Source organism: Pseudonaja textilis, chromosome 2, assembly GCF_049901715.1.
Source record: "Pseudonaja textilis isolate UNSWEBS1 chromosome 2, rPseTex1.2, whole genome shotgun sequence".
Classification (NCBI taxonomy): domain Eukaryota; kingdom Metazoa; phylum Chordata; class Lepidosauria; order Squamata; family Elapidae; genus Pseudonaja; species Pseudonaja textilis.
This window is the reverse complement of record NC_141991.1, coordinates 68,636,449-68,662,915: the sequence shown is the minus strand read 5'-3', so window position 1 is coordinate 68,662,915 and position 26,467 is coordinate 68,636,449. Positions and strand designations below refer to the sequence as shown.

The 26,467-nt window shown below is 37.7% G+C and overlaps 1 protein-coding gene across 1 annotated transcript in view; it reads right to left on the bottom strand.

Moving 5' to 3' along the window:
• The window catches only part of ADAM19 (ADAM metallopeptidase domain 19), a 63,934-nt gene that overhangs the window by 28,206 nt on the left and 9,261 nt on the right, over window positions 1–26,467 (bottom strand). The window contains exons 3-7 of the mRNA XM_026696672.2: window positions 22,835–22,905; window positions 7,313–7,391; window positions 5,007–5,083; window positions 2,159–2,351; window positions 735–800 (exon numbers count right to left, since the gene is read on the bottom strand). Coding sequence (XP_026552457.2) covers window positions 735–800; window positions 2,159–2,351; window positions 5,007–5,083; window positions 7,313–7,391; window positions 22,835–22,905 — 486 coding nt within the window. The remainder of the gene's footprint in view (window positions 1–734; window positions 801–2,158; window positions 2,352–5,006; window positions 5,084–7,312; window positions 7,392–22,834; window positions 22,906–26,467) is intronic.

Here is a 26,467-nt window from a genome sequence, read left to right as displayed (position 1 = left end):
GCCACTACTTAAATCCATCTACCTCCACCACTACCACTGGTTACCTAAAGCAATCAAAAAGTTTGGTCCAATGTGTAGTTGGCAGAGTTCATTGGCAGAGAACCCTGCTACTACTGCACAGTCTACAAGCTCCAAGGAATCCCAGATTACATTATAAGTTTTCATCTCGGTTAACTCAATGAATTGGTGTCACCTGACTCTGAGGCATTTTGTCTGCAAGTGTTTTGCACATCAGCCACAGTGGCCTTCTAGGAAATCTTCTCCTATGCCCAGATTGAACAGAACTCGGGTCATCTTCAACAATGCCATGGATAAAATTTCGCAGACGCAATAAATCTGTTGCACCATTCTTATTGCCATGAACCTGAACTGTATTTTTCCTTGTTTTGTGCCATCAGCATTCTCAGTGTTTTTTCAGCTGTTTCATCCCCAGATCTCCTCAGTACGCTAAGGATCAACAATTAAATGGAGGCTATTCTGAAACAATCATATCCTTGTAGTTGTTGTTCTAGAGACTGACTGGGCACATGGCAGAACTGCCTCTTAACCTTCGGCAGGACAGTGTACAATCAAAATTATTTCTCACAAAACTGATTCTAGGATGTCCCCATAGCCACTTTTAAGGTAACATAACTGGCACTTTGGATTATTCATTTGTCCATGTTATGCGTAGTTAGTATCTTATCTGCCCTGAGTCCACCACTGAGTTCAGACATAATAGGTGACTTTCTTACTTCTGCATAATCAGCTACTAATAGAAGCTCCACATATTTCACTGATTGTTGATCATCCCTCTTCACCTATGGTAGAAAAACACACACACACAAATACATGTTTGGGGTTTATTTTGGTCAAACAATGAATCTTTGTACTTCATTTTAAGAGAAATAATGACCAGTCTGAGCAACTGTTCCTCATAAGTATCAATGGTGTATCTTATGCAAAATACATTTAAACTATACATTGCAACTGTTTTTATATAGATGATTCACCACGTCTACCCTTCATTTAAGTCCTATTCTCAGTCATCTGCCACACATACACAGATATATAATTGCAAATTACTTGCATTCTTATTTTCTTATCAAGACATTATGCTTTTGCCCAAAATACTCACTGAACAATTCTCCTATAAATAATAGCTCCTATTACTTTATCACAAGTTTGAAATTATGATTTATTTAGGATCCCAAGTATAAACACTAGAAAATATTTTTAGCTGTCTGAACTGACTGAATTCTACTTTAGAAAAATCCTTGGGTTTGTGTATTTTTTTTCCATTATTTAAAATATGCCTTCTTAAATAAATAAATTTATTTATTTAAGAATATACATTCTTAAATAAATAAACAATGCCAGAGTGATTACCTCATCCACCACAGACATTATTAGAGTTTTCAGGAAGAAAATGGCAATTTATGAAGCAATGAAAATATTTAAGGACATCAGAAGTGAATTGGTTCTTCTCTGCTCAATTGTTTGCCAACAAAGAAATGAAACGGTTGGGTTAGGGGGGTGTCAGTGGCTGCTCCCAAGTGGGGGAAAGTATGTGATAGTTGCAAAAGTGCATGAAAGTGATTTCAGGCGTGCTACCAGATGGAAGACATATGGGTTGTTGCAACAGCAGTGGTTGCATGAATAATTTTGAGTTTGAGGTGACAGATTTACCTGAGTGGTTAGGAGCCTAACCTTCCCTGCCAGCTTCCCCTTTGACTTTGCTGGTGGGAAGCTGGCAGGGAAGGTCATAATTGGTAATCACATGCCTGTGGGGCACTGCAACTGTCCTAATTGTGAGATGGCTGGCAAGCACCCAGTTTGCAGTCATGTGACTGCAGGGACACTGCGACAGCCAGAATTTTGAGAACCATTTTAAGTATCACTTGTTCAGCACCATTGCAACTTCAAATGCTCACTTAACGAGTGGTCAGTAAGCAAGGACTACCTGCTATTCCTCAGCTTCAGCTTTCCGTCTGTCAGCGTTGGAATAATAAACTAGCCTATATTTTCTAACTGCTGGTGATTAAATGATTGTTGGAATAGTGCATGTAGAGTAATTTGAAAGTTTAACAAATGCGCCACCTTATTTTTCTTTACCCCCTCCCACTCCCACTCTGATGTTGCTACACCCTGTAAGATAGGAGGAGTAACTGAGACATACCCTGTGGTAACGGGGTTCGGTTCGGCCTGTCAACTCTGCAAGCCAATCTGTCACCTTTGACTCTAAATGCTTACTTCCACAGCTTCCGTGAGGAACTTTGAGATGCTCAGACCTGTAGATGAAGTGATGCTCCTGGCTATCAGGAAGAGGTTCTAAGATGTAACTAAGGTTGTTGCTTATAACTATAAGGCCACTGAAAAACAATTCAACAAACCATCAGAAGGCAGCGAAGGCAAATCAGCTAAAGTAAAATAAAGAATTTAGTAACAACAGAATTTAGTAAGATGTAGTTCAGAGTTGATTTTTACAAGAGTGACATTTAATAATATTGGAAAGTTGCTAAAGCCCACTTTATTCTTGATTTTCAAAGCTAACCACGACTTTTAATAAAATCTCAGATTTTAAATTTTGAATCTAACTAAGAAAAGACATGGCTATTTCTAAGACCCAAACAGACCATTCCACTTTCTTAAATGACTATAAGGAGACTAATATTAAATATATTACAATAAAACTAAGTAAACAAAAGCATCTTAAAGTAAAATTAATAATGGAAATAGAGGAGTTTATAATAAAAACAAAAGGCCTTTAAAATATAGCCTAACCAAGCTAACCAGTTTATGTATATTTACTGCTATTGTTACTGGGTTTTTTTTTAAATTGAGTTTTAACTTTATTAGCTATTCAAAGTCACTGCTGTGAGATGGGCAGCCATATAATTTCACTGAAACAAAGGAATAATAAATTAAGTAATAGTGTCTGTTTTTTCAAGTTAAACAGTCTTTTCTGGAAGGAAGGCTTTTTAAGTCTTTGAAAACTATTGCAAACTATTATGGAGATCAGCCTCTGAAAAACCAAATTCTCTCTTTAGTCAGATGTTTTTCTGACTGTAAATATTCTTCTAGTCTTTTAATAATATTGCTTTTAAAAAATATGGAATATTTTTAATTTATAGTTATTCATTCATAGTTATCTACGTTATGCCACATAGAGATGTTTGTAAGGTGAGCAGATATGGAAATGAATGACTAAAATAAGAGTGTGGTCAGTTGCTGATAACACTATTGTTTGGCATGTTTTCATACATGCGGAATGACTTTTAGTTAACATTGCTGTATTCACACCCTACTGGTTTCTTCAGAAAAACTAATATCATTAAGTTTCAGGTAAACTCTTACATATAGAACTGCTTTAATTAAATAATGTTATAATTCAGAACTAAGTACTGAGTTTCAAATTAGTTTTTAATGAACACCAGTTTACAAAGCAAGAAATAATTATCTGTGGTCAGTCTCTTTCCTAGCTGTGCTTTATTGTCCCCACAAGATTAAAAACATATGCAGGAGTTTACTTTCTGTTTTTTGACCAGGAATCCCAAATTATTTTTATATTGCAATAATGTAAATAATGCTGGCCAGTATATGGAACAGCTGTACAATCAATCAAAAAATTAACAACGAACTACAATTTTGGTTGGAAATTTTGAAGCCAGGGCCCAAAACACCGGAAAAGGGAGGGAGGGATAAAAGTGGCACATCTTGCATCTATGATGCTTTCTATTTTGTGCAGGTCTTGTGTATCAGCCATAAAAGGAAGACTTTATTTTGTTTCTGCACCCAGACAATTTGTTTACATTAAGTTTGGCTTGAAACTATTGAGGATTTTTAAAAAATTGGCCAAAGCTATTTCCTAACTGGACAGAAGCCCAGCTTTCAATAGGCTCTGAAGTGACCAAAAGGAAACCAAGTCCTGTTTATAAAAACAATGTGTTTAATTTCTTAAGTGCACTGTAGAATTAGCATATGTTAATCAACAGGAAAGGCTCATTGCTATCCAAGGATTTTACAAAATCCCATTACTAAGTGACAACTTCATACTATATTGTAGTAAGGATCAGATGTTTGCAAGATTGCTACAAATATTAAGACCAAAATAAATATTCAGAAAACTGTTCTGAGATAAATAATATAAGGCTAAAAAAGGCAAGAATGAATGAAAATGAAACGATTCTGACATTTGTTAGAACTGGGGACTATCTGTGGTGTTTTTGGAAGAGACTTGCTTTGTATACAGAAGTTCCAGATTTCATCCCTGATGTCTCCAGGGAAGATTGGAAAAAGAACCCATTTACCCCAAATTCTGCAGACCTGTTATCAGTTAAGATGGCTAATTCTGAGATGGACAGTCAATTATTTTATTCCAAATAAGCCAAACAGGTAGACTGTTGATCCCCAGAAAATGGAATCCCTGAATACAAATTAACATTTGTTTTTATAGCAAGGATAACTAACTTCTAACTTGTGAAGCTATCCTCTAGCTTCTTTTTTTTCATGACCTTTGAAGCCTTTTAAAATTAGTTTGCAGAAATTTGATGCAAAACTCTGAAGAAATATATTTTTAAAAGAAGTAATAAAATAGGTGTAGTGGGATAATTCTTTTTAAAAAGTCAAGTTTCTTAAAACAAATGCATGTATCAATATTCTCCCCCCACACCCCAAGTGTGGTCATCTCAGTGTGGTCATAGTGTTGGTGGTGGTAGTGATGGTGGAGAAGGAGAAGGAAAGGGAGCAGCAGCAGCAGTCCTGCCCATCCCTATCTTGTATTTGGAAGGAACAATACAAATAAAACTTACTGAATCCTTCTGAGACCATCCTCAGAATTATTGGTTTAGCAGCAGAGCTGCATACAGAAGAAAAGCTCTTTTTCTGTCCATCACTATTTAGCCATTCATTTATCTAGTTTTTTTTTAAAGTCCTTTGGTCATCACTCTAACATTTAACTGTGAATTATGAGATTGTGCAAATGTTACTTTGTAGACAGAGAATGCATGAAAGACCTGGAAACCTACCGTAGACCTCTGCATGTGCTGAGCACCACACTTGATTCACGGATGGCCCTCACTCTTCCATGGTAAAAGCAATTATCCTGAGAGGGTGAAAGGAAGTGTCATGAGCAAGAAATCTCATCCTGCAGACTCTTTATCTTTCCCCACTCTTTTGGTAGGGATCCAAGTCAGGGTTAATGAAAAATAGGCATGAAAAGGCATAAAAGTAATCCTACCATGCCTTATTTAACCCTCCAGAGATAGGAATTCTTTTCAATCTCTCCCACTACCCATTCCTATCAAAAAAAAAAAAAGCTTATAGCTGAATTGTCCATAATGGCTGGGTTTCCCAGACTGGTCTAAGCCATGACATAATTAGCTTGGTTTTGCCTTAATTTTGTCTTATTAAACCCAACCAATTGTAGTTTTCAATAAATAATACTTAAATCACAAATGGCTTAGCAAAATGTTTGGACAACAACATAAATTATGTTATGGATTAGTATGAGGGTATGCATACAAAATGGATTATATTTTGAATGCATACCCTCATTTGAGAGGTTCTTGGTACTCTCTGAGCTTGGTTGAACAACTAAGTTCAGACAACTAAGTTATTTCAATCCTGAGTTACAAATATTTCCTTTGTACCCTTGAAACCCTCATTTATTTGTAAATTTTGAGACAGTATTTTGTAGGGGGAGGAGAAATAATTTGGAAAACTATTTCTACTTTAAAAGTAAGAGAGAGAGAATTGTATGTATTCATGCATTTATTATTCTATTGAACAAAAATTTTGGAGAGAAGATAGGAACTTTTCTGGCTGAAAAAGTTTTACTGACTTCTGGGGTAGCTAGTATTTACAATTTTATTCTTATAAAAAACCGCAAGCATATTGTGAAATGATAAAGCTGTACTGCATAGAATCCCACTATGAAAGCTAGCAAACAAACAAAAAATCCACAACCCAACAGCCATTACAATTTTGAACAGTCAGCCTCTTTTAGGAAACTACAGTAAAGAGAAGAAGAAAGCTGTTATTATGAACACTTATTTGTAAACCACCTAATTCAATATCTGAAGTGCTGCTAGCCAGTCAACATTTTTTCAGTCAGTTAATTCAGAAGAGAGGTCCGGCTGGACCAGAGCCAGCTGGCATGTTAGTTTAGAAAGGCCTTGAGAGGATAACAAGCTTTCAGATCCCACTTAGCAGAAGGCAGAAGTTGAAAGATCAGTTGCTGGATGATATCCATTTTTAAGTTCATGAACACTTCTAGACTGGATAGCTTAGAAGATACAGACATCACACACAAATTTAGAATCTGGAATTTTCACGTTTGAACACTTTGCTATTGAGGCACAAGAAAAGGTTATAGTCAATCTCTTCAGTTTTATGATATGAGTCCTCTTCTGCAGAAGGGAGCAAGGAATGGGGGAGGTGTCAGACATGGGCAAGAGCACAAACAGATAATACACAAGTAGGAAGTGCAAGAGGAAAGGCAACACATGGCAATCAGAAAGAATGCACATTATAACATGGCTTCATATAAGTTCACATATAAGTTGCACAGCTCTAGTGGTTGGTTCAATGTTGTTGTTTGTTGTTTTGTAGTTCAGTGGCCCGCCGGCATATCACTGCAAGACAGCACTGTACTAAGGACACCAATGAAGTTCATTTCCAATTTTGTATGGAATTTCAAGGACCACACCCAAATTGCAAGCTAATTCTATGTAGTCATGGATCACTGCAGTTGTAACAACACTCTATGGTGCTGTTCATTATTACACTGAACAGTTACACCTAACATTTCAGTAAATTATATGAAACAATATCTGGTAAATGGCTAATGTGGGATATAATAGATTGCAAGAGTTTTGCTTTTTAAAATAAAGTCACAGTTTGGAAAAGGAATAGAACTTATTTCTATTTTTGCTGTTTCAAGTATTCTGTCTCATCTGAATGGAATTTATATATTGTTGGAGTTTCTATGTTATACTATTCCAAAATGACTCTTGGCAGTAAATTTATAAAAAAATACTGTAGCAGCCACTATCATAAATCCCATAGCAGATCCTTATTCAATCGCTACTTCCATATTAAATCATTATACTTAGCAATGACCAATGAATGTTTCTTTGTTTACCTCTCCAGCTTTGAATCAGAGTATATTTGAAACTGCTCCCTTGATAATTTTTTCTCCAACTTTTTTGTGCCTCCAAATTATTTTTTTCAGGGTGCAGTCAAGACTTGTTCCGTGTAAAGCTTATCCAAGTTGGAACCAGGGTTGTGCTTTCTGATGAATTTGTCTCATGAAATTACATTTGATACTCACTGTTTTGTTCAAGCAGATGGTTTGGGCTGTTCCAGTTTTGGTATAATGAGTTTCAGTGTAGTCTGGTGCAAAGAGATCCCTACCAACAAAAATGAAGAAAAAGAGAAGGATGGGATGTAGGGTGTAGGAGAGGAAAAATAATATTAATATTATTTGAATATTCGTGTACATGAAATCTTGAAATTCTCTTTCATCAATAACCAATTCTAACACTTAGAAAAAGTTGTCAAATATACTCATGAAAAAAAATTAGATTAAAGTTGTGACAATGATTAATAAATGTCAACATTATGTGACAAGAAAAAATGGCAAGATGAAGTAAAACCAATTTAGCAGGTGAAAAATAGTCTTAAAACTGTGCTGGACATCTGATTCCCCGTGGCCAATCTGACATTTCAACAATCTGCATAATGCAATATGAGATGGAAAGAAAAATGTCTTTCTCCACTCCTTTCATACCATTCATCACTCTATAAACATATGATTGTTCATGTCATTAAACAGCCTCTGATGATTCTTCACCTCATGAATTCATAGAAAAGATGCGAGAAACTTAATTATTTTGCACACTAAATGTGCTCTAGAACAGGGGTCGCCAACCTTTTGGACCTCAGGGACCACCAAACTCATAATTTTAAAACCCGTGGACCACTAATATGAATTTTGACTGATGGTGGCTTGCTGATGTTGGTGGGAAAGTCGGTCCCATATTCCAGAGCTGCAGTAGTTACAGGACTGGACCCGGAGCAGCTGCTCCTCCATCCAGGTGCACCGGACTGCCATGGCCTGGAGGAGCTGCTCCGGGATGACCAAAGGGCCAGTCCTGTAACTACTGCAGCTCTGGAATATGGGACTGACTGTCCCACCAACGTCAGCAAGCCACCCCGGGGCAGATTTCCCTCCCCTGCCATTGGTCTTACCTTCCAGTTCCAGCTCGTGTGGCTCTACTCAAGGTAAGGTTTGTGCTTGGGTAGGGGCCAGCCATGTGGGCGGGCCATGTGGGCTGAGCAGCCTTGTGTTCCCATAGAGCGGGCCATGTGGGCAGCGCAGCCTTGTGTTCCCGCAGGCCATGTGGGCAGTACAGCCATGTGTTCCCATGTAGCCTGGATTGCTTTGGGGAGAGTGCTTTGGGTGGGGGACATTTCTCTGCGAACCACCAAAATTTTCTCACGGACCACCAGTGGTCCCTGGCCCACCAGTTGGTGACCACTGCTCTAGAAAGACTTTAGGTAAAGGGATGAGTCATGGAAGCTTTTATACTCTCATTGTGAGATTCTTAACACATATAATTTTGCTTTTCCCCTGCTTCTGTTAATAGAGGTCACTTCATCACATTGCATCTTCAGACTATGGATAACCAAAACCACCAGAAACAAAACTGCAAAATAAGCTCAGTTATACATACTATGCTACCAATGGTCAGAACAGCACGCATTTTCAAGAATCAATCAAATTCATTGCCAATTGCATTACCTGTCTGCAAAATGACATTAACATTTAGTAGAATGTTAGAATGGCTGAGTCAAGATTGCTTTGTAGAGCATTGAAGCTAAATGCAGTTAAAATTTATTTTAATTTGTTTTCGTTTTTTGTTTTATTTTTATGTCTGAATCTCACTGATCTGCATTTGTTCAGGGTTGAGAACCTGCTTATCTATTACCCACATAGCTACTTATTCAAGTATATGCAGATTTGCTATGTTCACCATATATACCTATATATTTATATCCATAACTGAATCTTATTTAAGTATCTTTGCTCTCTTCCAACTCCCAGGACTCAAACAAATAAAGATGGCTGAATTGCAACTCAAGAAGTATAATGCTATTAAGGGCACTATATATACAGGACGATTATATTGTTTATATATTCCTTATATTGTCTTTTTATCACTTCATTTCCCTTTATTGTTCTTTAGCCTATGATGCCATACTTTAGACTATAAAAGAAACAGGAAATATTGGGATTATTTACAATGAACAAACCAAAGTACACCATCTGATTTATATCTAGTAACACAAATTTAACATTAACAATAATCAAAACAGATTTTGGGATGGTATCAAGATGACTAAGATTATTCCCAGATGAGAGACAACCACTTTAATATTGTTACCATTTTCCTTTTGCCCAGATATCTAATAAACTAAAATGTAATCCCAGAGAAAGAATTTTTATTCAGTATGCCTGGCTTTCTGCAAATAGAGGATTCACTGAGGGTTCTGTAAATCCTAAAACTAGAATTTAGGATAACCTACATTTTAGACAGTAATACCATCTATACAAGTTGAGTTTAGTCAATATCCCATCCCTGTCAGAAATAGCATGTACATTATATTGGAATGTACCTTTATCAGGGGCATTTATATGAAACTCCAAAGTAAAACATTATGTACAATATTTTGAAATCTGAAAAGGGTTCAGTTTAATGCTTACTTAAATGCCTCTTCTTGTCTTACTACTGACAATGTAACAACTAAAAAAAAGGCCAATCTTTTTTTCTTTCCTAAAGTTACTTTTGAAAAATAATTTAGGAGAACACATTTCCACTTCTATAGTACTATCCTTTTACCAATTATAGAATACATATAATAGATCTAATAAAAGTAGAGGGGGGAAAATAACTCCCCCAAATCCTATAGTAGAAGGATGCTCCACTCAACATTTGGTCCCCTAATGAAATTATCAGAGGACATTATACCACAATATTTCTACATAAAAGTAATTCCAAAATGTTGGGCTATACAACATGGATCTGCTTACTGGATGTTAGAATTCAATAGAAAAAATTAATTGGAGAGAAGCTGCACTGGCACCAGTTGCAATAAGAAAAAAGGTGCGAGGCTCAAATGGTATTTCTGGATTAAGGAGATCCTCCACCTTCCATGTCACCATAGCTACTTTGTCGCTGAGCCACTGCCACCCTACTTTCTGCCCATCATCTTTGTATTTCTTCTCAGGTGTCCTGGCTACTTCACTGTCCTTTCTCTCCAGCATCACTTCTAACTACTTGGGGTTATCAGGAAACTCTTACTTTTATGATACAAAGGACTTACTGCTTATTGTTCTATCTCCATCCATGATTATCATTACCTCTGAGGTCATTTGGCTCACAGCCTGTAGACAATCTGAACACATTAAAAAATGAATGGACCTTGAAAAAAAGCATTTTGCTGCACTACATGTTCATTTAATTACTAAACATATACTTTAAAAAGTGTCTGTTTCCTGTCCCATCCCATCAGCTATTACTGACTTTTCATTGATAATTGGAAGCCATCCAGGGTCACTATGAGCTGGATGATAGATACATTTAATAAATAAATGTCCACCAAGATGCAGAATCTGGGATATGCAAACCAATGTTTAATACTAACAAAGCCAGTGTGTGTGTGTGTGTGTGTGTGTGTGTGTGTGTACCTTTAAACCAGTCTACCAATTAAATGGACAAGTCCACACAGTTTTCTTAGCATCATTTTTTATAGTAGTTTACCACTGCCTCTCCTTAAGGCTAAGAGAGGGAGAGATGACTTACATTCACCTAACTAACTTCCATGCCTAAGAACCAGAATGTATACTATTCCAGTTTCTAAACCACTACACAAAACACCTTTACTCACTACACCAAGATGATTCTCTAGCAACAGAGCCAGCAATTATTCTGTAGTGTAAAGCTTATGTTAGCTTTTCTCAGCTTCGTGCTATGAATACAATACTAACAATTCTTAGCTAGAATGGAAACAAATGAGCAATGCAAACATATCTACCAACTTCATTGTGACTGACTCTCATACATGTAACTTATCCGAGCATCCTTAGTAACTTTAAACTTTGCTCTTCAACAATGAGTCTTGACCATGGATGTACAAAAGTCCACTAAAGACCTCCCTGGAACTATTTTTGGTTGTTTCACTATTCATTGATAATCATGAAATGACAACAGATGAATGACTAATTATTTCACTATGACGATGGGTACTGTGGTCTTTTTTCCCTGAAGAACATGATAAAATCTGATGTACCTATTTATTCAAAGTCATCCGTTTCCTTGATATTTTACCACAAAAATGTCTCTAACGGTAAATTGTATGAATCCGTGGCTAATGAGTTTGGAGGAATTAAGATCAATGTGGTCTAGGTGTGATGGTTTACAGTATTTTCCTGAAACACAATGAACCACTTCCTTTTCCCCCCACCCATAACCAAGTTAAATTTGATATTTGATGTTAGAGTGATGAGTGGTTGGAAGGGTTGGAAGGGTTGAAAGACCAGGTTAGGGACAGACTATTATCCATCTATATGGTTGATAATGACTTGATGGCACACAATCCATCTATCTATCAACTGATTGATTGTATTTAACAGTCTCCCCCATCTTCAGGTATTTTGCTGCTTTTATTTATTGCCTATGAATCCTGACTTTCCTTTGAACGAATGAGATAATGTACATGAGGGTCTCTCTGCATGTAAGTGCCACAACAAAAGACATAAAACCACAACTTTTTTGCAGAATGATGAGATAGTACTTGAAAGAAGAAGGGTTGCTCCACTAATTAATCTAATACCCGTGTGTCATGGCCCTGGTATAATCTGACTCGGAGGGAGAGGAAGAGCAGCCGGCAAGGAGTGGGAGTATAGCTCCAGAGGTTGTGGAGGAAACTGGGGAAGGGCATAGGCCGGCTGGACATTCAGAGGAAGACCCTCTTCATCCTAGGGCATGCAGGGAGCAGCGGATAAGGGAGAAACATGAATGGCATGGTCTACGGAGGGGGAAAGGACCCTGATCCCCTTCATGGACTGCAGCTGTGAGGACTGTTTAAAAGGGACAACCATTTTGGCTGCACTGATTTGAAAAGGAAACTTTTCCTAGTGAATGATATATTTGGAACTGTTTTTTGAACTGCGACAATCATAGAATACAGCAATGCCTGACTTTATCTCTAGCTGCTTCAGCTACTTTGTTTACCTGGACATGCATCTGGGGAAAAAAACATGTGAAAAAAATAAGCACTAGGTGAAAGAACAAATAGAGGATAAAATAACTGCGAATTATATGAAGTTTGGGCTCAGGCAAGTTTGTTCTCAAATAAGCTCAATAAATTCAGTAGGACTTAATTTCCAAGTTTGCATGTTTAGGATTATTAGAATCAGAAGTTTGGATTCTTTTGTCACTGAAAGAATACACTGTGTGAATATAGCTTGACTCTGCAGACTTAGCATCCTTCTGCTAACATACAGATGTTGCTGAAAGTAGACAGCTTGCACCACTTTTCATTACAGTAGAAATCTCAGGAGCAGAGTCAGATCCAGAGAATGAGCTAGAGCCTGGCCTGTAGCCACAACATACAGATGTTTTAAAGGCTGTATTTCCCTTCCAGCACATTTTTGGCTATGGTCCACTGTGTCAATGATACCATTGTTCTGAGCAAAGCCTCCATCTTCAGGGTAGGGGATGGAGCAACGAAGGCGCCTGCAGTGAAGGGGGTTTCTATTTTGTGGCATTAACGCCATTACAAAATGAAGAGAAAGGATGCAAATAGTTTATAAATGAGGCAGAGGGAAATTTCGGGTAGAAAATGCCAATATGTCATAAAGTCATAAACATGAAAATAGAGACAAACAGTTCCTTTGTTGCAAGACTATTCTACTAAGTCCATCATCTCCTACACAACGGAAAACCCCATCAGAACGGATAAACATATTTCAGACCAATTTTCTAACCACTGTGCTACCAGGAGTAACAACAGTGGTTAGAATGCAGTATTAAAGGCTAACTCTGTCCACTGTCTGGAGTTCAATCCTGAAGAGCTCAAGGTTGACTCGGCCTTCCATCCTTCTGAGGCTATTCTTCTAGGCTTCGGGGTAGGATGGATTAACTCTTTTTACCTGAGTAATTTCCAAGTTTGGTTTCAGTGTTATTCATATTTTAATTATGATTATTCTGGGAATACTGCATGTGATTGCACCACTCAGTGAAAACAAAGGAACAACACTGATTTGCAAAGTTCAGAATCTTCATGGTCTACATACTAATGCCCAGCATACAGGAAATAAAACATATGAGCTTGTTTACTTACTGTAGATATATTTTGGCAGAATCATCTTCTACCATTCCCAATCCTACACTCTTGAATCCAATACAAAAACAAAGACATCCTCCCCACATTTAACAGAAGAAAGTGGAGGGTTCAAGAAACAGCAGGTTATTGGGAAGAGTAGTCAGTTCAGAAGAACACCATGTTTCCACTGTAAGTTATAGCTTCAAAACAGGTTACAAAGCATAATTCAATTTAAGGATTATAAATTGTGGTCAGTGAAAATCAGGAGCGTCTAGGATAACAACCTTTGCTTGAAGTAATTCAAGCACTAAAAACATGATTGCATCAATCATTAAAACTATGAAATAACTTGATTAATCCTACTTCTATCAAATTTGTCAATGCCTGCTGTTTAACATTTTGAACCTACCTTCGGATGCTGAAACCTTTTGTTTTGAATACTTGCTTTGACTATGTCTTTCAACAATGTTCATATTAACTCAACATTGGTTTTTGACCCAGGATTGACTGTTTCTGGCTGTTTCTTTTATGTAAGACAAGAGCCTCTTGAAACTCTTTATTCCATGAGGGAAGAAAGGTGAGATCTGTACTGTATGTAATACAATGAAAAGACAAAGTCCTGTACAAATCCATAACACTGGAAATATCTCGAACTATCCAGGACACAGCTGGGAAATCTGTGAGTCTTCAGATGTTCTTGAGTCACAACTCCAAATATCCCTTTTCACTGACTATGTTGTCTAGGACAGGGGTCTCCAACCTTGGCCATTTTAAGACTTGTGGACTTCAACTCCCAGAATTCCTCAGCCAGCTTTGCTTAGATTTGTAACTTTTAACAGTTCAAACATGTCATCCATTCCTTATCTCAGTCTAAAGTCTACTCTCTATGATACACAGCTCTATTTATTAATTTTACATTTCACTCATCTCATTGTTTAATGCAACTCTGGGCAACCCTGTTTAGTGTCTAATGATTGAGAATGGGCAGTAATAATGTCTTAATTGGCACAAAATACAGGAAATCACAAATGTCCTTTAAATCATATTATGACAGTCAGCACATTTGAGGCAGCAGAGCCACGGGCCATGCTATTTAAACATTTTCAGAGCTGTAGACCTAACAGCTCTAGGAACACCAAGGTGATTTACACAAATGCTTCTATTTCAGGCAAAGAGACAGGTTCAAGTACTTGTTATCAAGTCTCTTCCAGAAGAATGTGAGATACCAGATACCTCCTTCTGGTTTGAAAGCTTTTGATTTCTGTATACATTTTTTTTAAGTTATGTACCAGAAATCTTTCATTTATGGTCAGAGTGGCTTAGGATGTGGAAACTATTGCTGTTCATTTAACATCTGAAGGGTTACAAATATGCTAGCTTTCAGAGATAGGGAATTTATCTCATATCTCATATATCCATATCTGTGACTTGTTGAGAAGTAACTTGATCAACCAATGGAACACCTTGCCCTCAGAAGTTGTGGGAGTGCCATCACTTGAGATTTTCAAGAAAAGATAGGACTGCCATTTGTCAGAAATGGTGTAGGGTCTCCTGCTTGGGTGGGGGGGTTGGACTAGAGGACCTACAAGGTCCCTTCCAACTCTGATTATCTGTTGTTATCTGTTATCTGTTTCCTGTCCTTATTTCACACTGAACAATTCTCTGTGGAACTCTCTGGTAGGTCTTGTTCTAGCAGAGCTCTTCTTATGTGTGTATTTGTTTAAAAGGGCAAAGAGGAATTTTCTTCTGTAAAACCATCTTATCTCTATAAGGAAGGGTTGGAATTTAACAAACAGCTAGCTGAACGAAATACAAAATGATGACTGCATATCATCAGTACCAAGTAGTAGACTAAGGTAATGGTCAAGAACCAACAAACACCAAAGTTTACAAAGTCTGCACTACCATTACTATTAATCTTCTCATCACTCCTTATCGCCCATTCCCTCCCACTTGTGACTGTATGACTGTAACTTTGTCGCTTGTATCCTTATGATTTATATTGTTTCCTAGTATGATGTGATTGCTCATTGTACCCTATGACTATTATTAAGTGTTGTACCTTATGATTCTTGACTCTTGACGGATGTATCTTTTCTTTTATGTATACTGAAAGCATTTGCACCAAGACAAATTCCTTGTGTGTCCAATCAAAGAATTGGCCAATAAAAGAATTCTAATTCTAAATTCTAATTCTAATTCATATATCAAAGACAACTTGTACATTGCTGACTTAAGTTTTTCACGTTTGATAATTTGCAGTCCAATCTATGGACCAACTCTACTGAAAGATGTAATTTCAAGGGAAATCTTTTTGTGGGATTTGAACATCAGTGCCTCTTCGTTATAGGCAAATAATCACCTATATGAGCTAAGGTTATCTTTTGTATCAACACAATTTATTATACTATGCTTTCAGGCTTGTACTTTTAGAGAAGCTGCTGGCACTGACATCTTTCAGCCTCTATTTTGCTGAGCTGGGATCACTAAGAGGCTAAGAATGAAAGCCACCCTTTCATTAACACACCCAGCCCCTAAGCTAAAGAGAGGATAAAGTCATCCTTTTTAGATGCGGATGCTCAACATGTGCTCTGCCAAAGCCAGAGATTCCAATCCTCTTTACTTCAGCATCTTCCTATTTGTGAAGAATGCAACTTTTCTAGCAATGCTTGCTTTTCTTTCTCCCTCTCTCTTCCTCCCTGCCTCCCACTCTTTCTCTCTTTTAAAATATTATCAGTCAAAGGGCTGCACGGTAAAACTGCAGAGCCAAAAAGTCAACAGTGAAGGAAAGGAAGGAAGCACACTTCCCTCCCAGGAAATTTTGCAATAAGGAACAGATAACTTAGAGAGACAAGCTTCCCTGCCTGGCCTCCAGAAAATGAAATCATTATTCCAGGAGGAGGATGAATTAAAAATCCCCAGGTGGCCACTCTGTTTTTCTGACTATTCGGATAGCCTTTGCAAGCTCTGCAGGAAAAGGTCAGGGCATCCAGTCATTTTGCCCCCATTAATATCCCTGCATCTAGGAAATTATCAGCAAAAATTAAGATGAGGGCATCCCTGCAGGGAAAAGTTCAGCTATCCCGCCAACCCAAAGCCAAAACTGGAAAACAATCTTTCCTCTTTCCAATCTCGAAAGGAAACCCTGGAAAGGAAACTACAAGGCAGGAAACGATGGACAAAGATTAACAGCACAGCTGAATCTTGGGATGGGGGCACCTCCGGAGGACATTCAGAGTAGGCCTGACACAAGGAAGGGTACAGTATGCTTGGCAATGAGAGAGTTTTGCACTCCAAACTACAGTAATTCTAAAATTAGATCTCTGAATAGGGCTGGATGCCAGGACTTTTTCCTGTGCCAGCTGATCTAGTCATGGAGTCCATTACATCACATCTTGGCTAATCAGGAAATTTTCTGGCAAAACGCCACATCTCAGGGCAAACATCCTTCACGATGAAACTTCAGAAAATACAAAGAGCCACGAGCTCAGTGTCTTTTTTTTCCCCTTCCTCTTGCAGGGTGAAGAATCGTATTCAGTCCACCTTCATGCATTTCCACATTGACTTGGCTTACACATAGTGCTAACCATAATGAATTGAATAAGCCACAACAGGCTGGGTTCACACAACTTCCTAAACCCAGAGCAAATGCATGATGGTTCAGCATGACGTAAGAACCAAGGTACTTATTTTCCTGAGTTGTATTGTTGCCCTGATCAAATTGACAGCCTCCTCCAGTCCCCTAATAAAACAATGCAGAGTAATTTAGATGATAGAGCCCACATTATACGTTGCAAATATAATACTTGCTAAAGCTTCTTCACCTTATTGTAGCCTGGTTCTAGGTAAACTGGATAGAGATTTTGCAGATGGGGAGATTTTCCAAACTAATGTCTAAGTTCATACATATATTTTTAAAACTATGGTTTCTTGACTAAACCAGGAGCGATTGGGATCACATATCAATGTAAGCCTTTACAAACTTTTGGCATCATTTATGCCCCACAGAACACATCCTTGAAAGAAGGTTTAATAGCATATGTGAAAACTATCAATGTGGCTTCATGGAGAATATGTTGGACTTGGGTTTTTGAGATCTAGGCACTGGTTATTACCTATTCTTTGCTAGTTAGTTTTCAGAAAACAGCCTTCTTTGCTTAAAGTTAAACTCCTCAAAAAAGAAATAAATTGGAAAGACAAGATTGGATTATTGGAGTCTGAACCAGCAGGAGAAGTCATTTGTCAACATAGTGTTTGGTGTCATTAATATGCAAATGACACTCATCAACTTACGACCACAGTTGAGGTCAGAATTTCAGTCCTAAATCATTTTGGTTATAAATTGAGGCACCCATGTGACTGGACCCAATTTATGATTGTTTTTTACAGCAGTCATTACTTGAATCATGCAATTGTTAAGCCCAAATCATGTGGTTAAGTGAACCTCACATTTGTTAAGTAAATACATCCTCCCAAAAGGGTATTTTTTTGCCAACAAAAAATGTCACAAATTGTGGTCATGTGGATGTGGGACATCATATGACTGCAGGAGAGGGGTGGGAGGGCCAGTGTGACATTTTCTGAGGGCCAGAAATGTCATGACTTCGAATGGTCATTAAATGGCCAATTCTAAGCTGAGCACTTCCTGTATACATCTCAGCTCCATGTTGAGCAAGCAATGTGATAGAAGCGTTGATCCAGTGCCTGGAGGCTGATGGATGCTGAATGGAGACAAATGGACTCAAGCTGTAATCAGTTCATGATGGAGTGGCTCTGAGTTTGTGGGCCTAATATTCCAGGGAAGCACCATCTTTGTCTCTGAATAAGATCATATTCCCCAAATCAAAGATGGCTCACTCTTTGAAAATTCTCCTAGACGCGTAATTCCTGCTTGACAAACATGGGACAGAGGTGGCTATGAAGACTTTTGCCCAGTTATATCTGATACACCAGCTGCAATCATTATTGGATTGAGAGGCTCTGTCAGCCACACTTTGATCACCCTCAGGATATACTGTAAGAGTAAGATAGGGCTGCCTTTGAAAGCTGAAAGTACAAAATGTGGCAGTTGAAACAGTGATGTTTGCTTGCTCTTCAAGCTCCTCTCTGCTTTGGGAATTCCATTCATTGCCAGGGATGATATACAGGTTATAAGGGCTGCCAGGGATGATATATAGGTTGTCACCTGTATAAAGAGTCCTTGATGCTCTCTGATGTTGTTACCTAGGTTGGTAATAAAACGTCTGCAAGAAAACAACCAAACTCAGGGAGCATCAAGAACCTCTCATTTGAACCCTGAGCTACAAATATTCTATTTCATGGATACCTGTATAAAGCTCGACTTGGCTCCAGTCTTGATTATCTAAGGGATTGCTTTTTTCTGTATTTATCTGTTTGTACAAACAGATCATACAAATTAACTAACTCCAGGGTCTCGTTGCTGTCAGAAAAAGGTGGACTTTATCCATTAGTGCTGCAATTCTTTTGAACTTCCTCCCAGTGTAGAGTTGGTCTGTTTCACAGTCTCCTGGGCCTATCAGAAATATAATGTTTTATGCAGGGGTGGGATTCAAATTTTTTAACAACTGGTTCTGTGGGCATGGCTTAGTTGGTGGGCGTGCCTTGGTGGTCATGTTACTGTCTGGGCGTGGCCAACTCAGCATCACTCACATCGAGGCACGCATCTCCTCGCCTGGCCTCTCATGACTATGGAGATGCTGCAACAGTCGTAAGCGTGAAAAATGGTCATGTCACTTTTTTCAGTGCTATTGTAACTTTGAATGGTCACTCCACACAAGCAAAGTACCAGCAAAGGAGGGGGGAAAAACTCCAGAGACATTCCTGAGACAGGAAGTCTAGTCCTGCCAAAATGTAAAAAGGGTTAATGGAGAGGCAGTTTCTATAAGCAACACCAGAATGTTTCCTTCCTGCCTTCCTTACAGGATTAGGCCAGTAATTTCTTCTAATAACTGGTTCTCCAAACTGCTTAGAATGTTAACAACAGGTTCTACCGAATAGGTGCGAACTGGTAGAATCCCACCCCTGGTTTTATGGGATTTTGCTAAAACTCACTTCTTTCAATAAGTCAGAAAGAGAGTGTTTTACAATATGCTGGTGGTTTCTGTGGCATGTACTTTGTTTGTTTGTTTGTTTGTTTTTACAATGAATGTTCTTTCTGTATTTTGATTTAGGTGTTTGTTTTTAAAGAAGTGTTCGCTGTTAGCTGCCTAGAGGCTTTGAGAAGGGGCAGCATACAAGTATAAATAAATAAATAAATAAATGAATAAATATTTTTTAAATGTTGACCACAACCATTCAGTTGTGTCTACAATCTCTCGTTGCCTTAGTCACAATGAAAAAAGCAGCACTGAGCTGTAAACTCCCCCTTGTTGGGAATGTGGCTGACATTATGACATATATCAGAAAAGGGGAAAGCGTCGTATCAATTTACGTGATTCCACCAGTGTCACTCCAACCCCCCCTTGCCACCCCCTGAAAATGCTTCTGCCTCCATTACTAAACCAACATCCTATCTTTTCCTTCCTGAACTTGTCCCCAATTGGCCTGTACAGATGGCCAGGGCTGACCCAAAGCAATTAATTCTAATTAAACAAAGACTTAAAACATTGTCATTTGTTTTTATCACAACTTCAAGACTTCATTAACTTTAGTCAAAAAGGACTGGTTTCTTTCTTTCTTCTTTCCTTCCATAAAATTATGCTTTGAAAACATGTGTGAACATCTGATACTCTTTGACAATAATGGCCAATGTTATCCCCCATCCCCCAACTCTCATGATATCCTTCTACTTTGGGCTTTCTGTTTTGCAGCTGCAGGACTTAAACATCTCAACAACCCATTTTTAAAAAACAAATCGAGTGCACCGGGTGTTTGGGAATCAATTCAGAGATTGTGTGTAAATAGAGTAACTTCCTGTGGAATTAAATGTGCTTTGTACTGACACAATACTGGAAATATCAAGGCAAATGTAAATTAATGTTAGTTAGAATGTGCTCAGTATATCCTCAAATAAAGTGCAATCCAAGTTCTCCTTCCAGAATGCTACTATTCTGCGCTGGACCTACCTCATATGTTGTCCCTGCCTCTTTTTACTGCCAATTCTTATATTCCTTGGACTTTCGAGAACGCTATCAAATTAATTGATGGAGGTGCTGCATTGTCCTCTCTGGGTATGAGCATCCTCTGCCATTTGACTTGCTAGGGATTCATAGGTCTGTGTGTTTAACCCAATTATTGAACCAGGGACTTTGCTTCATGGCTACAGGACAGTTGAGTGCCTTTTTCCTCCCACCTGGCTCCAACTGTTTGGATCCCAACAAAATTATGTTTGGACTTAGATGACTTCAAAGTTTTTTTTTAAAAAAAGCATGAAAAATGCTTTTTCATAGCTCACTTTTAACAGCTAAATAAATAATACATTAGCTGTAGAGGTTTTAACTTCCCAATCTGGCAGCCAGATTGGGAGTGGTCTCCAAATACAGAAGATAAATGTCCCTGGTTCATGGGGTACACCAATTGCGATCATCCTGTTCTAAACAGATGCTGAAATCAGGCACATCCTCTGGTAAGGAGAATTTCACAACAGTTTGCCATTTCCTAATACTTAAACAAGCTTCTGGACAGGATTTGCCCCCTGCTTATAGGATTTCAGCTCTAGTCGTCAGCAAAGTATATGTAGTTTAAGTACAGTTTAATGCAATTTTCTTTGATTGGGATTTTTTTTGTTTCAACAGGAATCTCAAAATGTCAGTCCTCCAATCCAGAAATAAAATGGAAAGTTTTGGCTGACTTCATGAGCACAATACTGTCCTGCCTATTACAGCCCTAAATTTGTGTATTTCTACAAATATTAAATGTGGCCATTTACCGTCAGGTTGCCTGGCTCTAGTCTATCTATTTGATTAGCCTGATGCTGGGCTTTGTATCCTCACTTTTAGACTATTATGGTATAATATACGAACTCTACAGATTTTTTTCTATGTTCCAACCATTGCATTAAAAAAAAATCTTCTTCCCCTAACTCATTTTCTTAAAATTATAAAGTCAGTGGTAATGAAATAACTGGATGATGGCCACTGGACTCAATAACTTCTTGTTTTGGATGAGCCACTTTGGTCTAGTGGTTAAGGCACCAGCTTTGAAAGCAGGAGACCTTGAGTTCAAGTCCTGCCTTAACTATGAAAGCCAGCCTGGTGACCTTGGGTCAGTCAGTCTCTCTCAGCCCAACCTCACAGAGTTGTTGTTGTGGAAAAAATAGGAGGGGAAAGGTATGTTGAATACATTTGTTGCCCTGAGTTATATGTAGAAAATAATGAAGGTAGGATATAAATAAATTTCTACTAGAAAAAAACTAAATAGCTAATGTTTAGAACACTTCAAATCTATACAAGGTTAAGTTTAAAGGACTTATGTGCATACAGTACACAAAATTATGAATCCCTATCCTTGTCTCTTTCAATCCCTTTCAAAATTAAATGCATGCACATTTGGATGAATAATGAGCTCACTGGGAAAGTAAAGATAAGATATATATTCTGTTTTGCTAGCCTATTGAGAGCAAGCTTTGCATGGCAATAGCACTGTTAATTCCCAGGAGGCATCTGATGGTTATATCATTATCCTCCATGCTAATATGTGGCTGAATTTTACTAATGATTCTGCTTCTTCCAATTCTGCTTCTTCCAATTCTGCTGCATCAGTGTCTTTGCCTATACTGCTTTATACAACTCAGAAACATTGCTGGAAATTTAAGGCCAGATGGTGAGAGAGTATGTTTATACCAGGATGTAGATCCAAATCACTAGGAAACAGGATGAAAACTTCTGTCTGTGGAGGGAGTTTGGCAGCTAGATGCACACTTCATAATAGGATTAGGCCAAATGCTTTTAATGCTATTCCCTCATTGCCCAAATGCATGTATATTTTTTATTTACCTTTCTTTGTTTCTTAAGAACACAAGTGAATGCTAATTTTCATTTAGTATACTAAAATTTATGCTAATTTTTACTGCTGAGAACTTGATATGGCACTTTTTTTGCTTTGATATGCAAATACTGAAGCTGTTTTACAGTAATAAATAATACCATGTCTTTTTGCCATTTTAATGCAGCCAGGCAATATTTACCAATGCACAAGTAAGTGAAACTTCAGGAAAAGGAGGAATGTGAAAGATCACATGTATGTTATTATTGACAGAAAATATTCTAGCCCCTCCCAAAGCTTTCTCAGTTACATATTTAACCTTTAGGTTAGTTACTCAGTCTCTAAAAGACCTTCATGTTTTTGCTTAATGAATTTAAAAAACACTCTGCGATCCTGGAAGAAGTAAACAGCTACTTCAAAGTATTATGGGGACATGCTACATTTGTGCCCCAAAGCAATTTTTGGAGATTCGGTGTGAAGCACTGTTTTCCTTTATGACATCGAGATTTCAAGTACTTACTCATTTTTTTCAACATCCACAATAAAGTTTCTTCCTTCAGCTGTTATCCTGAGTTCCGCTCTCAATGGATGCTACATAGAATATAAAAATTAACAGTTACCAAATCAATACACATCCATACACTGAAGCTTTGTGGATACATACACTCATTCTTTTGCTATCTAGGTGAACATTTCAGTTTTCGAGATTCAAATTTCAGAGCAAGCCAACTTCATATTATAGCTTCATACTGTCCCTTACTTCTGTTGATATAAATTTCTTGATCAGTTGATACTATGCTTCAGATCCATTAATCTACACTGTGCTTGCAAATGGTACATTGAACTATAATAAAAAGAGAGGAAAAACATTGAAAAGCTGATTTTTGGAGTCAACACTGATGAACATTGAATTAAAATTCAGCTCCTGCATTCCAGCTCAATTGTACTGAATACACACACCTTCACAGCCATGCTAATTGCAGCAAGACAGTTTCTTACTAAATATGATGAAAACCTTCTTAACTTTACAAGCATTTTGACAGCGGAAACAATCAGCCAGAGAAGTGGAAATTCTTCTTCACCAGATGTGTTCAAATGCAAACTTGATATTATCTGTTGGAGATATTTTAATCTGGATTGTTCTGAGTAGAGGGTAGGACATGATAATCTAAGTGGCCCCCTTCAACACTATGATTCTGCATGTGTACCAATCTACCTTCAAAGTGACAAAAAGTTATTCTATCTATTTTCCTGATTAATACCAGATTGATGAATCAGTGGCTTCGGGAAAAAGAAGCCAAACCAAATGCCCTTGTACAAGGGGACTCTTGAAATATCACCAAGTATTTTCAACCACATTTGTTATAATCTTTCCTTGGCATACCACTCAGATCTTCAAAAGCCCATTAAAACATCTTAGCTTCAGTTTTTGCCATTTGAAAAAAAATCCTTTTCACTAATTGCTACCAATATTTCTACAGATGAAGTATCTTAATTTAAAAATTATATTGCCAGAAAAAAATGTGGCTTTTTCTAATCTTGCCCAAAACTGATTTTTTCTTCCCTGCTGTCTCATCTAATGCTCAAGTGGTATAATAATATTAAAAAACAATCTCAGTACATGGACATACAACATGACCAGCTATATAGGAAAAATAACCTAGCTTAAAGGGAAATTAATGTGGACACATGTTGTGACAGTTACTGGAAGCAGATTCTGAATAAGAAGGTAACAGTTCTTGCTACATCTGTGGGGAAGTTGGCCAATTAGAATGAACTTTTGTGTGACTGTCAACTATGAGCTGAGGAACCAAATATAGGCATTGCAATAAACATGAACAAAATAACAAGCCATTGTCTCCTTCCCCTGCATATCCTTGCCAGCATATGTATTGGATATAATGAATTAAAATTGTCAATGAACAGAAAGGAAACTGGCAAGTTGGGCTCCTGCAACCCAAATTATATCATTAAATAATTGCTATCATCTTCATAGTTTTGCATAACCATCTGTCCACTGTATTCTATATTCTCTTTTCTTCCCTGATATCTGTGACAGGATACTGGGAACATAGTCTATCTAGGTCAGAGATGAGGAACCATGGCCCTTTTATGACTTGTGGCTGGCTCAGGAATTCTGGGAGTTGAAGTCCACAAGGGCCATGGTTCTGCATCCTTAATAGATACAATAGACCTTAATAGATACGTGTTTTCTAACCATCATATATTAGGTCCTCTTTACAATATTAAATTATTACTTCTCTCTTCATGAAGCCTACATGCAGTCCCCCAGCTCATTTTTCACCATTCATAGAGGTTAACACTGTTAAAAGTTAAGAGCAAATCACTTGTTTTCTGTAGCATTAGTTTTGTGGTTTTTATGAAAATTAAAACCTTAAATAGATTATTAATCCACCACACCCATTTTACTTTTAAGCTTCCAATCTCAAAACAATCCAAAAACCTGGCCCTGTTCTCTCAGATAACATCACATTAAAACCATACTTCCTGTGGTCAAACGTAGATATAGATATGACATACAATACAACAGCTGCCTAAATATAATTACAGATTCATTCATTCACTAAAATGTAAAGAAAATATACTGTACTTTAGGTAGAGTCCAAGCATAAATTTTTATGACTCGGTGTACTATTAAATGATGCTGACTCCATCCATCCATTATTTGTTTATTCTTTATTTGTTAGATTTATATCTTGTCTTTTCTCCAGGAATTTCGGGTGGTAGTCTCCTTTTTATTTCACAACTATAACCATGTGAGGCAGGTTGGGCTAAGTGAGTTGACCTGAAAGCTCCTAGAGGGCTTCTTTGATTGAGGGTGGACAACTGTTTGGACTTCCACAGTCCTAGTCCAGCCTTGAAGTCTTAGATCACTAAACCCTGCCAGCTCTCTGTGATGTCATCGAATATACACAATTTCATTAACTATGAAAGAAAATGTCCATTTTAATTTTAAAGTTTTGTTCCCTACATTCCTCAAATTATTACAATGCCACAATCCTTTCCACCTACAGAGCCTTCAGTTTTTTTGTTTTTGTCAGAGGAGGCCTCCTCTGTTTGGATCAACTAGAATATTGTTTAGTAATTGGGTAATATTGGTTAGTAATTGGATAAACTAGAATATTCATTGACACTTTTAGTTTCTCTCTATTCTTTTTATTTAACCTCTATTTTTTTTTAGACTGTTTGGTTATTTTCATTAATATTGTGCCAATGTCAAACACTTCCAATTCCTTGGAAGTACCTCTGCCTTCATAAACGATGTTTATGTGTTCTACTTCATTTTAAAGAGTATTTATGTCTCTTTGCTGTTGCTGTTCTTTCCCTAGTTATGATCTTTACATTTTTCAATGGCAGATTGTCTCAATTCATGGTTCCCAAGATGCCATAGGTCCACAGAAGTTATTCCTTCTTTTGGGATTTAACTGAAGCAAGGGAATATAAATCAGTACAGTGGTTACCGTAGAATGAAAGAAAGCACATTACAATGCCTTTGGACTCCTCAAATTAATGCCCTGGAAGAACTCTTGGTTTTAGGACTTTTTCCTCTCAGGATTTTTCAGTTTACAGTCAGTCAAATTCATGGACAATGCTAAAAATATGATCAAGTTGAAGGAGAAGGTAATAAATGCTGAATCTGCAGATTAACAGCACTAGCTCTCACTCTCCATTGGATAAATTCAGCATAACTTTTCTTCCTTTAAGTTAATCAGGCTGCACAGATGTCCAGCTTACACCCAGGATAAAGAGGTGGACAGAGTTCCCAGCTTGACAGTTCTCTATGCCATGCCTTTGTTAGGCAATCTATGAAACGACACTGAACTCAAGAAAAACAAAAACAGAATAACAATACTCTTTCCTGCATGAGGCACAAGGCTACAACATCCTCCCCATCCTTTACTCTGCAAGATTTGGTCACAAATGAAGGATGTTTGAACCAAAGCATACTGCCTCATGCACAGAAAAGGAAATAACATTCTGCTTGTTTTCACTGTAATTCAGCTGGTGCTACCATACAGTCAGAACAGCAAAGGCCCACGACTGAGTGATTTCATATCACCCTGCTCCCTGCACTGGGTTTTGTTTTTCTGTAGGAAATAACTGGGTAGGGACTAAAAGAATTCTCAACATT